The sequence below is a fragment of the Ciconia boyciana genome, chromosome 4 (genome assembly GCF_034638445.1).
Source record: "Ciconia boyciana chromosome 4, ASM3463844v1, whole genome shotgun sequence".
Classification (NCBI taxonomy): domain Eukaryota; kingdom Metazoa; phylum Chordata; class Aves; order Ciconiiformes; family Ciconiidae; genus Ciconia; species Ciconia boyciana.
In genome coordinates, this window is record NC_132937.1 from 25,237,195 (window position 1) to 25,253,008 (window position 15,814).

Consider the following 15,814-nt stretch of genomic DNA (forward strand, 5'->3'; position numbering starts at 1 on the left):
TGACTATATTCTGAAAACTCAAGAGTCACACAACAAAGAGCACTAATTTGAAAAAATCTTGGGGTTTAGGGTATTCCAGTATTTGGAGAGCATGGCTTGTAATTCCTGAGTAGTTAGATCTATCAGATCTGGTATTAATCTTTAAGCAATATTCATCTTCTCTGCTTCACTGAAGAGTCTGAAGGGCTTCAAGTGTACCACAAGTGGTGAAGAGTTTTTTGGACTAAATAAATACATTAACACAAACATTTATTTAGATGCCTCAGCTAAGCACATCTTCAGGATCAGACTTCAGTTCATAATAATTATATATTTAAACAGAATTAACATTTTTTCACATAATTACACCTTTTAATCCTCAGACAACTATACCACCAGCTCCTTACAGGTGGTAGATAAGAAAAAGAAAAGTACAGCATAGTACTAGAAGTACACTATTTGCACTAGAATTAATATACTGATGCTGATTCTTTCCTCCATAAACAGGTCTCTTATTTTTTCTCTACTCATATGCAAAGCTAAATACTTACTTTATTCTGACGTTTCACCACCCACTTCTAACATAGATCTGAATACTTAGATAATATCAGAGATTCTCCAGTGAATATTGTTTCTTTTCAGAGCTAGAGAAAAAATAGGTTTTGGTCAAGAGTTCACCTAATGAATGGCTATTTCATTAATGAATACATTCTTGCACTGAAAATCAGCTTTGTCCAGTATTTCCAGTTGCAGCATGTCTTAACTCCCCAAACCCTGAAAACAAAGTTAGAGAACATTAGCTTACTAAGCCTGGCTAATATCTGTCTCAAGGCTAATGAAACTGTGCAAAGGGCCCGCATCCATAGAGAAAACAAAGTTTTCAAACTCAAGATAGGATGTTTAATAGTTTGTTAAAAAGTAAATAGACTTTTTTTCTGTTCTACAGAACATCACAGTCCAATAACAACAGTGATCTAAAAACACCCTCTTCTCTTTCATCTGTTTAGTTTAAAATCAGCTGATATTTTCTTTGGTGCCTCAGACCTCTCATACAAATTCATATTTTCAATCCTGCCTGCAAGCAGATGATGCCCAGATGGCAACTGTATAACACTTGAATTGTGGAAGCCAAAACCTGTTTTTCAGCCATACTTAGCACTGTAACATCCTGGAAAAGAGCTGAATAATATTATTAAAAAACACCAATTGCTACTGTCAGGCATTCCAGAGGAAGTCTTAACTTCTTTCCATTGCCTCCTACAAGTCTGTAAGGTGGAGAAAGACAAAGCAAAACTGTACAGCTTTGATGTTGCAAGGCTGTAACTGAATCAGTGACCCAAAGTTCAAGAGGTCACTGAAACAAAGGAGAGAAAAGAAGGAAAACAAAAGGCTGTTCACATGAAACTCCAATTCCACACTTTCGTAATGAGTTCTCAGAAAAGCCGTAACATCATTACTGAATTGTGAAAAAAAAAAAAACCAACACCAAATTCTAACGACAATTTAAAATGTAATAGACTAATTGCAGCTAAAGTAATACTCCTTAGTATTCATACAGCATATTACCAGAGGACCTTAAATTCACAAATAGGAAGTATTTTTTCCCTAAAGTTGATTTGATTGTTATCCATTAAATTCTTAGGGGGGATTTAGGTTGTAATTAAATTATGATTTATTCCTATGGTCCCTGAAAAAAATGGAAAAATGCTTATGATTTCATGCATTAGGGTGTTCTTATTTATTATTAAGATATTAACTTACAGATTATAAGTGGTGTTTTAAAAGGCTGCTAGTTCATAAATTTAAAAATGTCTATACAAATTTTTTCAAATTATGTCTGCATCAGATCCCATACTCTTTAAATAGACTTTGCTATACTTGATAAAGGAAGTCTCAGATTGTTTCTAGATTATTAATACAAGATTCATTTTTTGATGCCATATAAAACTTTATATGCAGATTTTTTCTTATCAAACCCAAGTGAATGTGATTCTTTGAAAAATGAGAATCTAAAAGTACTCTGTTTTGTCAAATTAGTGACTGTTCTGCAATTTCTAATGCAAATAATGACGTAGAGACATGAAAGAGTTCCATACATTTCCTTTTGACATGGATAGATAATACTATGTAGTGGTGCATCTTATTTGTACCTGAACTATCAGAGGGACTGAGGCCCCACTATACCAGATCCTGCAACAAAGTCAATACAGTATTGGGGGTAATGTCTTTCAGGACAAACTTTCCCAGACTGAGATGATGTTATGTCAACATCGCTGGCTTCACTGTCGTGGATAGACAACGCAGGTAATTTTCTATCAATATGGGGAGCAGCATAGCAACAGCAGCATGGAGGTCTATTCAAAGTTATTTATGTTGCTTGATGTGAATGCAGACAGCACTACAACTTGGTCAGAATTGAAAGTGTGAGAGGAGAAAAGTACTTGAAGTGTGAGAGGAGAAAAGTCAGCGAGCAAAGTATGAATCCATCAAGAACAGCCCATGGAAGCATACATACTGTTGCAAAATAGTACAAACTGAAAAAATGCCTGGTACATGGGAAGGAATGTAATAAACTGAAAGGATTACAAGAACATGTAAACACCAGCAGGGTGTGTGTAACACAGACAAAAAGGAAAGCGACAGCACCATGAGCAGCTCAGATAAATTATCTGGAAGATCAATGGATAAAACAACAGCAGATGAATGAGCTGCTAGCTTGAAAGCAAAATGAAAATTTATCACTTTTAAGTTGGACACAGATGCACCAATCAGTATTGTGGCACTGACAAGATTTCTAAAAAAAAAAAAAAGACAGAGCAATTTTGGTTATTAGTAAACCTGGTACAAGGATAGATAGCAGCTACTGCAACAACAAAAAATAAGCAGGATTCTTTAGTGAGTGGGCAGTTACTAGAGTAACTTCAGATTACTCAAAAAATCAAGTCTTGTTGAACATATCTAAAGGCAATGTCACACCGTTATTATCCAAATTACCTTAATACTGCTGAATTAGCAAAGAAGGATGACCTCAGGGTTTTAAAAATTGTGCTAAAATTAAAATTCCAAGCAGAAATCCAAAGGCCAGGTTGTTACCAGGTGCATTAATAACACACTATCATTAGTTCAAATCTTAGTTGAGTCACATCCAACTGGGCAAAGCTTCTTTCCAAATGATGGCTGCTGCCTGAACTCTATAAAATGAACTTAACTAGTGTCAGATCCTAGTGGACAATCATCCAAATAAAAGACACTATCACTGCAATAGAGTCTATTATTGGAAGTTTTAGTGAAGAAGCCAAGAACTGGCTGGCCAACAATACTGGATCACATTTTGAGTGAGAAGGTGATGCCGCCAGCATAGAGCTGTGACAAGTTACAGATCAGTACAATCCCATACCCCAAATCCCATGTCATTTTGCACACAGATAGAGATATGTCTCTATCTTTTCTTAGACAGGAAACCTTAATTTTCCGTTCTTTAAATCTTGCACCTCTCTGACTAGAATTATGTTCATTTTTCTAGCAATTCAACAGAAGCGCCTCTTCAGACATCTGTTACATAATGAAGATGTGAAAGCAAATACATTTTCACATTAGACTGCATTACTAGCTACTGTTCCTTTATGGATACCTCTAATCTCACATCTGTATTATCAAATACTTCATATTATTCTTTCAGTAGCGGCTAAAGTAGATCAGGAGTGATTTAGCATAGTAAGTAGTTTACAGCTTCATTACATGGTATACAGCCAGTCAGATAACAGAAGCATTGTACATTTGTGGAATGTTGTTGTTTAATAAGTGCTGCACATACAAAAACATGTCTGTGAAGGACTCGAGGCACAGTCTGCCAAAACTCAGACCAGAGTTTTAGCAGATTAAAAGCTTCCACATGTATTTTAAGAAATTGCATTATGGATTTTTATGGAGCACTAGGTAATCTGCTTAACACCATCCAGAAGGCAAAGGTATCTTTATCAGTAGTATCTTGCCAGGATGTGGTGCGTTTCATGTTTAAAGTAGATATTTTTGGCAATATGTTCAGAATAAGTGAAAATTAATATTTTCATCCTTGGGGAATAGGGTAGAAGTCTTACAACTACTAGCATATTTATTTCAGTCTTGTAACAACATGTCCTGTAGGATTCAAGCTAACTTAATGCGCTTTGGCTTATCAGTTACCGTAATTAACTTTTTTCCTAATTAAACTGAAATAATTTACCATGTTACATTATGCTTTTCCTTAAGCAAATGTGCTCATTTTTTCACTCCTGATACAGAAAATAAGCTGCTTTATGCCCAACAGAAGATTCCCATTTCCAGGAAAGCTTAGTCCATATGTCTGGACATAAAAGGATGTCTTTTTAAAATTGTGCTGTGCAGGTAGCAGCAGTGTTTTGTTACCAAAAAAATTGTGAGCTGCTATTTTCTGTGTTCCTGGGTCTCTGATTCTTGGCTTGAAGACAGTCAGTCCTTTGTACTCTGTTATTACAATGAGGTAACCAAAGAAAGAGAGTCTTGGTTTGAGACTGTCAGCTGTTACTAATCACTGCTCCATGGCTTGCTGTGAATCCCTGCTTGCCTCTCCCTCCTGCTCTGCTTAGCACACATAAAGAAGATAAATTACTCCCTAGTTTCCCTTCAAAAAGCATATTGTTTGGCACATTCCAATACTGTGAGCAAAAGATGGAATAATGCGAAGAGTTAAATGAGTATCTAAACAGCCCCACAGCAGGGTCCTTCTCAGGCAGATGTGAGTTTCAGGAAATGTACTTTCCTACTGGTTCTCCAAATATATTCTGTTATATTGCAAACCCAAAAAGTAAATCAACTATACTTTTCAGAACAGCAGAGCATATTCCTGCAAGAGGTTTCCTGTAGCAATGCAAATATCACTGACACTCAATAAATGCAGCGTCTAAGTGCAGCATATTTATATATTTCATTTTACTGAGAGGTGTAATACTTTGGTGTCTATAAATCATTTAGCAACAACAAGCATAGTCTGGAGAGGTTTATGGAATTCTTCCCTGCCCTCACTGACTGACACTGTCCTGACACAGAGAAGAATTGTAAAGGAAGAATCATAGAATCATAGAATGGTTTGGGTTGGAAGGCACCTTTAAAGGTCATCTAGTCCAACCCCACTGCAATGAGCAGGGACATCTTCAACCAGATCAGGTTGCTCAGAGCCCCATCCAGCCTGACCTGGAATGTTTCCAGGGATGGGGCATCTGCCACCTCTCTGGGCAACCTGTCCCAGTGCCTCACCACCCTCATGGTAAAAAAATTTGTCCTTATATCTAGTCTGAATCTACCCTCTCTCAGTTTAAAACCATTACCCCTTGTCCTATTGCTGCAGGCCCTGCTAAAAACTCTGTCCCCATCTTTCTTATAAGCCCCCTTTAGGTTTTGAAAGTGTGCTATAAGGTCTCCCTGCAGCCTTCTCTTCTCCAGGCTGAACAACCCTAGCTCTCTCAGCCTGTCCTCATAGGAGAGGTGTTCCATCCCTCCAATCATTTTCATGGCCCTCCTCTGGACCTGCTCCAACAGCTCCATGTCCTTCCTGTGCTGAGGGCTCCAGAGCTGGACGCAGTACTCCAGGTGGGGTCTCACCAGCGCAGAGTAGAGGGGCAGAATCACCTCCCTTGACCTGCTGGCCACGCTGCTTTTGATGCAGCCCAGGATACGGTTGGCTTTCTGGGCTGCAATTGCACATTGCCGGCTCATGTCCAGCTTTTCATCCACCAGTACCCCAAGTCCTTCTTGGCAGGGCTGCTCTCCATCCCTTCATCCCCCAGCCTGTATTGATACCAGGGGTTGCCCTGACCCAGGTGCAGGACCTTGCATTTGGCCTTGTTGAACCTCATGAAGTTCACATGGGCCCACTTTTCAAGTTTGTCCAGGTCCCTCTGGATGGCATCCCATCCCTCTGGCGTGTCAACCTCACCACTCAGCTTGGTGTTGCCTGCCAACTTGCAGAGGGTGCACTTGATCCCACCGTCTGTGTCACTGATGAAGACATTAAACAGTACTGGACCCAACACAGGCCCCTGAGGGAAACCACTTGCCACTGATCTCCATCCAGACATTGAGCTGTTGACCAATTAAGTTATTTGTGCATGGAAACAAGCAAAGTAAGAAGTTAGCAAGGCTGTGGAATACCCTACCATGAAAACAGTTAGGGTAAAAATAGCAACTGATTTGAACCTCAATAAATTTCTCAATAAATTTCAATAAATTTCTAACCAAGACTGTATAATATATTTGCCTGCTGTATCAGAATGCTATACTTGATGGTCCAGGAAATACTTTCCAGCATAGATTACTGTCCTATTTTTAATAAGATAACTAATCTGGAGGCACTGAAACCAAGCAGAGTTTCATAAAGTGAAGTTATTCCCCTGAAAGAGAAGTATCAGTGATGGATAACAACAAAATGGTCTTTCATTAGTCATGTTTAACTGAAAGGTAAAAATCACTGTAAAGCCACTATAGGTTATTTGGGCCTCTACCATTTATACCAGTCAGTGATGTTCTGACATTATCTTACCATGTTTCACAAACATTTTCCTTCTAATGAATAAACCGTGGCCATAAGAGTATTTGTTTGCAGCTAAGAGGGTGAAGGATGAAAAGACATTATCAGTTACAAAATATTTTCCCTTAACAAGAGTTAGAAAGGGATGGAGGAAATATATTTGAAGATAGCACATATTACACCTCTTCGCTAGCATATTTTTACACTGTTTCCACAAGAAGTATGGGACCAACAGAAAGAGTACAATGTTCAATTTACATCACTTTTGCATGTGCAAAAGCTTTCAGAATCACTGAGTGGTATCCAGCATCCACATTCAGGTATATTTCAAAACAAGCATTCTATGAATATCAGAAATAACTATGTGTGGCAGTGTTAGGTTAACATCCTCCAGAAAAGGTCTTTTTTCACCATATACAACCTTTCCCCTCACTGTGGTAGTAGAGAATCTGCAAAGAAAGGTACATCACTTTATTTAAGTACTTATGTGGACTCGTCTACACGTTGTTAAGCCTCATCTTTCTGTTAAAGTCTGTGATTTCTCTGATTCACTCATGGAGTGAGATTTTTTCTTACGTATAACAGGAACACATGTGTATCTTCATAAGGGCATATTTTTATGCTGTTTTTTTTTGAAGGCGGTGCTGGTTTGAGTAGCCGTGGCCCTCCAGAGCTCTCCTCAGCCCAGGTGTTCTTTCACACACCTTTGTTCTCTCCTTTTCTTCAAATGGTGGATGGTGTTTGCTCATCTACCTGGTGAGAACAGAGCCAGCTTAAAGATAAGTAGGGGGAAGTAAGGAACGCTTAAATTGCTTTAGTAGCATTGCCACCAAAGAGCAAAGGATGCAGTTTAACAGTAAAGACAACTTGAAGTAACAGCAAACTGCTGCCAAAATGCTAGTTTTCTGGCCCCAGAGATGGTCTCCTTCTGCTTCCCTTGTATAAGTTCTGGTGTTCACATGACACAATTCTGAGATGATTCAGAATGACAAACTGACAGAAAAACTAACCCTACAAATCCCAAAGTTAATAGTTTTCTAGTGACAAGGGATGGGGCAGGACTACAAAGCTGTGGGGCAGGTCTAGTCCTTTAGGAGCCACACTTAGACATTTCATTTGCTCATTGAATTGCATTATTGTATCCCAGTCATGGGTTTCATTAGTGAGCTTGGCTTAATCATGATCACATAATGTCGAATCAAATACAACTGCTAATTTTCCTGTGAGATATTTGCCCGGTGTTCTTAATGGACCTGGAAAAATTAATAAAATATCTAATTTCATTATTTAAATTTCCATATTCAAATAAGGATAAGTTGAACTGAGATTTGGGGGTGTCCTGGTTTCAGCTGGGATAGAGTTAATTTTCTTCCCAGTAGCTGGTGTAGTGCTGTGTTTTGGATTTAGGATGAGAATAATGTTGATAACACACTGATGTGTTAGTTGTTGCTAAGCAGTGCTTACACTAGTCAAGGACTTCTCAGCTTCCCATGCTCTGCCAGGTGCACAAGAAGCTGGGAGGGGGCACAGCCAAACTGGCCAAAGGGCTATTCCATACCATATGACATCATGCTCAGTATAGAAACTGGGGGGAGTTGGCCAGGGAGCAGCGATCGCTGCTTGGGGACTGGCTGGGCATCAGTCAGCGGGTGGTGAGCAATTGCATTGTGCATCACTTGTTTTGTACATTCTATTATTAATATTATTGTTGTTGTTGTTGTTGTTATTTTATCTTCCTCTGCTGTCCTATTAAACTGTCTTTATCTCAACCCACGAGTTTTCTCACTTTTACTCTCCTGATTCTCTCCCTCATCCCACCAGCGGGGAGTGAGCGAGTGGCTGTGTGGGGCTGAGTTGCCCGATGGGGTTAAACCACAACAGGGGGCAGCTTGTCCCATCAGTTCATGCAAAAAGGCATACAGAGCTATATTTCAGACATGTATTTTATGTGGCTTCAGGAGTCATTAGCTGTATTGATTTAATATTAATTAACTTCACCAATGCGTATAGTTCTTTGAAAATGTTTTTTAGCTTTTTTCTTTGCAATTTTATTATTTTTCTGCTACTGTTGTTAAAAATAATAATATAGAGTTTGGACTAAATTTTGACCTGATCTTGTGAAGGGCTCAATTGTCAAAGCTTTAAATATTATTTAACTTTTGTTTTCTGGGAATGCTCAGCACCACTCAGGACATGCTCAGCTACTATCACAATAAAGCTCTAGAGCTTAATCATGTTAATTAAACTCGGGCAATACTGCCACTAACTATTGCTTTTCCTTACAATTTTTGTGTCAGCATATTTTACCATGACCTTGCACAGTGTTATTCATTTCCACAAATCCTCATCAACATACACAAAAGGGATTGTTCTCATGGTCTCACACTGAGAGTTTACTCATCACACAGTGGTTAGTGGATGTAGGGGGTCGGGAGTAGCCCATTTAAGACTGCTTCATTAGGAGAGTGAAAGACAACCTTAAAGAAACAAAATTAGGGCAACACTCCTGAGTCAGTCGCCGTTATTGCTGTTCCACCATAGGAGTCCTTAATAAGCAACTGCAATTTCCTAATGAAGAGACCGTAAAAAAAAACAGGAAAATAATTAGCAACAAAAAGATGCTCTGTTTATATTGTTTGTTTTTAAAGACTGAGTCCAAAACCTCTAAAGGAAATCTATATGAAAATCTACATTAGCAAGGAAGTGCCATCAATTCAGTTCTAATATGTTGAATAAGGAAATAATTCATCATGATCATAGAAATCCTCTCTTTTTTATTTCCAGTAGTCCATATGTATGAGGAACAGAATGCACAGTTTGTTCTACACACTCATCCAGAACTGGTTCATCATTTTATATATTTGCAACACCATATCGCTACATCTCGGCAGGATTCTGACTTAGAGGCATTCAGTCATATACCCACAGATGGTAGCCTTGTGCCAGTGGCTCCTCAGCCAAGTGCCCGCACAAGGGCTCTGAATCTGCAGTTCCTCTTGTACTGAGCAGGACTACTACTATCCTATGAGGAGCAGCTGAGGACTCTGGGTTTGTCTAATTTAGAGAAAAGAAGGCTGAGGGGCAACCTCATTGCTCTCTACAGCTTTCTGAGGAGGAGGAGTGGAGAGGGAGGTGCTGAGCTCTTCTCCCTGGTATCCAGTGACAGGACGTGTGGGAACGGTTCAAAGCTGCACCAGGAGAGGTTTAGACTGGGCATTAGGAAGCATTTCTTTACTGAGAGGGTGGTCAAACACTGGAACAGGCTTCCTAGAGAGGTGGTCGATGCCCCAAGCCTGTCAGTGTTTAAGAGGCATTTGGACAATGCCCTTAACAACATGCTTAATTTTTGGTCAGCCCTGAAGTGGTCAGGTAGTTGGAGTAGGTGATCGTTGTAGGTCACTTCCAACTGAAATAGTCTATTCTGTATTTAAAATTTTCATAATTATGCATCAAAAGTAATTTTAAAGAAACCAAAAGTTAAAAATATTGTGGGCAAATGTTAGATTCTCTCGTTACAAATACAAGAATTTTAGTACAGGAAAGCAAATAAATAAACTTCTTATTTTTTCTAAAAGTTTTTAAAGGGCAGCAAAAAGATTTCAGAAACAGGGACATTCAACATAAAAAGTAGTAGCTGAGCATTGCAGCTGTTTTCAATCTGAAATTATACACATGCATATATGCATACACTCACATGGACACACACCCTCCCCCTGCCCCATGACAAGAGTCTTGCTTGCTCTGACAAATTATAAAATCACTGAAGGTACTAGGATCAGTCCTAAGCAGTGACTGTTTTTTTAGGAAAAGCAAAAGAAAATGAATCTTGCTACTTGCTAGTTCTTCAGTGGCATACTACTCACTATTGAGTATAAAGAAAGATCCCATTTAAAAACCGCTAGTTATGGGCCTTGATTCGCCAAACCACGTTAGTTAGTGATTATGTTAAGGACAAATATCAGTCCAAGAATGCTTTGCTGACTAGGATTTTACACACAGAAATAGGGCCTCAGTCATACCAGCTGCCGGCCTGTTATCATTGTGGTAAATATGCATATTCCATCCAATTGTGTAAATACGTATTTTCCTTCTTTCTAAAAAAACCCACAGGAGGAAACTCTTAGGTACCATAACAGGAAAATTAGGTGTGTGCTTAAACTCAAATCTCAGACTGAAATAGCTCATAACTTATGACTTGAGGACATTGGACTGTTCTGCAAAAAATCAGTTGATGCAGTTGTCCTAATTAAAGGCAGAAAGTGTTCTGAAGTTGTAGGACTTTTTAGCATAGGCTCTGCTTTTTGTCTTTTAAATAATTCCTTGGAATTTATTTTTGAACAAGCAGATACAAAGCTATTATTGGCTTAAATGTTATCTGAAGAAAACATGCTCAGTATATTTTACCTTTGGTCTTACTGAGGAATACAGTACCATCCCTCTGCATTAGTGTGCCCTAGTATAATTCAAGATTACACATAGATTATGTACAGCATGCTTTCAATGTCAAGAAAATTAAAAACAATAGAAACAACTCCAACTCTGGAGTTGTAAATTCTAGAATCCCATATAATCTAGAATCATAAGTACAATAGAAAAAACCTATAACTCACACAAAACCAATCATAGTATAGTAGCTATTCAGGAAAGTTGCTGCATCACTAGTTCATGCTAATTTGCAGAACCAAGATCAAGTCAGGTGAACAATCAGAACTATCAGATTAACAATTCAGAATTTTTAACAAGTTGCCCTAACTAGATTTTTTTCTCCTTTTGCCTGCATCCTTTCTGTCTCTTTCTCCTTCCCTTGCAATTACATACTTACTTGCTTGCTGCGTTTCCTACATCCTAAAATATTTTCATTTCTTCTCTAACACCTTTGTTAAAGAGCAACGTAGTGCTTTGCTTTTTTCCCTGACACTCTGGAGAACTCCTTGTCATGTCTTTATTTCACCCACAGTGTGACTGATTCCTCACTTACTTCTCAAGAGAGGGAAAGAGTAGGTGAAAGGAGATGACAGGGGTAAGGGCTTGGGTTTGTTTGCAGTTTTACAGACTTACGCCTGCCCCCTTCTTTCTTCTCTTCCCTTCCTCCCTGCCTGCCTCCCTCCCTCCCCATCAATACTTAAAAAATCATTCCCATTCATGTTGTGTGCACACACACACTGGGAGAAATTACAGGCGCTCTGCTCGGGGTTGCCTTGACAACTTCGAGGCATCCCTGTGCGTGGGGACTGGTGGCACAGCAAAGTTTCCCAGGCCCCCTGGGGAAGGGGAGGGGAGAGGAAGAGAGGAGGCAGAGGTGCTGGAGCCAGCGGCCGTGTGGAGGACAGAGCAGCAAGCAGGATGAAAGGGGCACATACATCTCCTGCGGGACAATGGGAGTTTAGCTGGCTGGCTGTGAAAGGACACACTGAGGATACAATGGTCTGTGACACATGAAAGCTTTGGAGCGACCTTTATTGCTTCTCCATTAAGGACCCTTCCAGAGTCCCATTCAGCACTAAGAAATCTTGTCAACATCTTAAAATATAAAGAAAACAACCCCCTTCATTTTATCACGTTGTAAAAACAGATTTAAAATATTTTTTTTAGATAATTCTTGTGGTCGGTATGCTGGAAGCTTTTGCAGTTTCGGCTCTGCACAGTACCAAGTGTCCCCCTTGTGAGTTCCTTGAGTGCCCATTAACTTCAGTGGGAGGGAAGGCTGCCCAGCAGCTTCCCAGCAAGGGCTCTCTGAGGTGAGAATGTGCTTCCTCCTCATATAGCTTTTGTTCATACTTAGGCCTGTTATCCCTCTGCTTTGTGCCACGAGTGGTTAGAGCTCAAGAAGGAAGGAGTTGCTGTTCCCTACTTTCAAGCTGAGAAGTCATTTATATGATAAGCAAGAGCAGGAATGAGACTGAGCAAACTAAAATAAGGGGCCATATAGTCACAGCCAGAGTGCATAATAGGAAACCAAGCTGGAAAGCAGTTTATAAAGAAAAGAGCATGACTCTTGCTCCCTGACATATCACTTGCACATGGTTCACCACTCAATCCCAGAATCAGTCCAAGAAAGAAATAGGATCACAAGCTCTAATCCTTCAACATAGCAATCTTTAGTGGTAAGGTATGCCTTACACTGACTCCTAGTGATTTTTGGAGTGTAGGAGACTCAACATAGTATCAAGTGTGGAGTACAAAGAAAGATCAGGCTTGGTTAAAGCAGTAAGCACGTATGCCTGCGAACCCTCTAGACTGACAGTCTCAGCAGCTGGTCCTGAATCTATTGCCTGGCAAGGGCAGGGTACTGGGAACTGACTGATTTAACATCTGTGCTTTTCCAAACCTTCCTACCAAACTATATAGTTTAACCCTTTCATGTTCAGGATGTAAAACAAGTTTAAAGCTGATCTTTGCTAAAATGAAAAAAATCACAGCCCATTGCTGCTACTTTAGAAACAGCAAGTAACAACACAAAATAGCAATTAAAATACACAAAGATAAAGTTGACTGGACTAATATGCATGCATTCATTTTTTACTTTTTAAATTACAATTCATTTTAAGTTACATACTGATACTTTAAAAATAAAATTTGTAACAAACACTGTCTGATATAAACATTGTGCAACTCAGTAGCAGATCTGAAATTCTCAAAAAATTATTAACTTTATTTTTATGCATTGGTTAATTATATTTGCATTATTTTGCATTTGCATTATTCTGAGGACTCTAAAAAAAACCTGATCCTCCATCCACCGACAAGAGGGTTATAGGACTTACTTCCTGTTTGTAAAGATAAGAAAACTATTTATTACTTGGTAGTATTTAACATTTTCCTCCCACAATTTCAAAACATAAATGTAAACTTACCACAACCATTATCATCCAGTTTTACAGACAGAAAAGCTGAGCAGAGAAATGAAGGATCAAGTGCTTCAAATGCTGGATTTCCATTTTCAGTTTCTTGCTGTGTCAGTAAGACTTTGTTCTTCCACTATAATGGCACATACAAATCAAGCAATTCAGGGTGCAAATCTAGTGATCTCCCTTTGCAATTCATTCTGTGGGTACAAATCTTACTGGCTCTAATGGCTTCTGCCAAAGGGACAGGCAAATGCTAGCTGAAATGGAAGGGTAAGTATGAAGCATGTGATTGGTTTTATACTTCGAAGATTTGATCAGAGCCTGGAACACAGCCTTGATCTCAGTTACATCAGTGACTAGAGTACTTTCACTGTAACTCCAGTAGCACACATTTCTTCCTTTTGAAGACAGTCAGTAGTAAGCTATATCTACTATGATTTGAGAAAACATTTAGTTTTGCCAGGTCATGATTCTAGTTTTATGTTTCCCTATTATTTATATTCATGCAGTCCTGTTGCCTTATTTTAAATGCTTTCTCCTCTGAGACAGGTACCCAGAGCAGAAGGTGGTCAACTTTTGTTATATTTTATATGTTCAAAGATAAATCTAGAGAAATGTGTGGGCAGTCTGGATTAGACAGTGCCATATAGGGGTCCATAGGAGAAGATAATAAAGCAAAGTGATCCTTTCCTGACCTCTTTTTTCATTCTGCACTTTGAAAGCTTGATTCCAACAGGAAGCATCAGCACTGTTTTGAGACATCATGTTGCCCTCCAGATGAAATATGGGGAAGTTATTGACTACTTGAAATTTTAAGGAGAAGGGGCAAAGAGGCATTTTAAGGAGAAGAACACTAACTGCACCTGTTTGGAAAGAGAAAGAGCATTTCCATTTCTGACAGTCCTCATGAGACACTCCTTCTCAGATATTCAGAGCTCTTTCCCTGGCAGAACTTCACCTTCATTTAAAAGACACAGTGCAGCCCTGTTGGTGCAATCTGATGAACAAACACTTCAGCAGATGCCATAGTGAGCACCCTAGGATTCACATTAGATCAGATGCATTAAGACAAGCCAAGAATTAGGATTAATGTTGCAAGTTTTGCAAAGCTTATAAAAGACTCTAAATGCTTATTCATGCAATAGTAAGGATTTTCTGAAACTAGCTAACAGCATTTAATCTGCTTTAAACTCCCATGGCTTGGGACAGAGGTAGACTGAGGTCATTCCGTTAGGGATTGAAGAAAACCCTTTATACACATTAATTGTAGCAAACACATTATCAACGTCACTTGAGGGTACTCTCTTTTCTTTCTTACTATTACAAATTAGGTGCAGCACATTTCTAAGGCACATTTTTCAGACTATGGTAACTATGCTAATCAAAAACCATGAACTGGCTCACTGGAGTACAGGGAGTGCCACACTGCATCAGACCAATAGTCTTTGCTTTTAACAAAGCACAGAAAGCTGTAGCTCTTGTAATAGAAAATTATGTAATAACAAGCATTAGGGGTGGGATGGGAAGACAGTGGCAGGTATGAGCTGCAGAAGAGGGCCAACTTACCTTGTGGAGCTTTAAATATACTGGTCATCAAAACTCTTGCACAAAACCATTTTCATCATGCTGAGTTTATACTCTTTACTCACAACTGTATGAGGTGAATGTCCTTGTGCTTAAATTTACTAGGAATTGCTGCCCTGGATAGTAAAGCATCAGGGAAGATGGGAGTCCGAGCAGTAGTCTACTACATGAGTACTACGATCATTGCTGTACTGATTGGTATAATCATTGTGGTCATCATCCACCCTGGGAAAGGTACTAAAGAAAACATGCACAGAGAAGGCAAAATTGTGCAAGTGACAGCAGCAGATGCCTTTCTTGATTTAATCAGGTATGGCTATGATATTGCACATTTTCTGTACCAATAGCAATGACAGTAATAATTAGATTCACATGAGAACAAAAGTAGAGAATTTTAGACAGTGACTGCATAAACTAGACAAATTTCTTTCAACTATGTGATACCAATATCTCTAACCCCTGCAATGCTACAAAAGAATACGTGGATTTATTTTCAAATCAAGCTGTTGCAAGGGAAGAAACTGCTTTTAATATTCAAAGAAAGATTCTTTCTTTCATGCACAAAAGAAAGACTTCTGTTCTGCTATCTGCATGGGTCTTCTCCCCTCCTTCCATAGGGCAATCCTTATTACCAAATTCCTCTGCTTTCCTTTACTTCCAACTTTCAAAAGTTTTCTCACTTCACTTGAATCCCTGATTTAGCTATTCATCTTAATTTTAAATTGTAGCTGCCAATCTAGGTGCATCTATTCAAACTTGTTAAATTGTATGGATGGGAAATAAATTCCAGGAACAGGCAAGTAAAATGCTTGAAATAAGGGGCACAGATATAAAATCTTGTTTTCTCCTTGCTCAGAGACTC

At 39.0% G+C, this 15,814-nt stretch overlaps 1 protein-coding gene across 1 annotated transcript in view; it reads left to right on the forward strand.

The window, feature by feature from the left end:
• The window catches only part of LOC140651420 (excitatory amino acid transporter 1-like), a 48,792-nt gene extending 33,493 nt beyond the window's left edge, over positions 1-15,299 (forward strand). Inside the window, exon 3 of the mRNA XM_072860897.1 lies at positions 15,058-15,299. Coding sequence (XP_072716998.1) covers positions 15,058-15,299 — 242 coding nt within the window. The remainder of the gene's footprint in view (positions 1-15,057) is intronic.
• Positions 15,300-15,814: the final 515 nt, after the last annotated feature.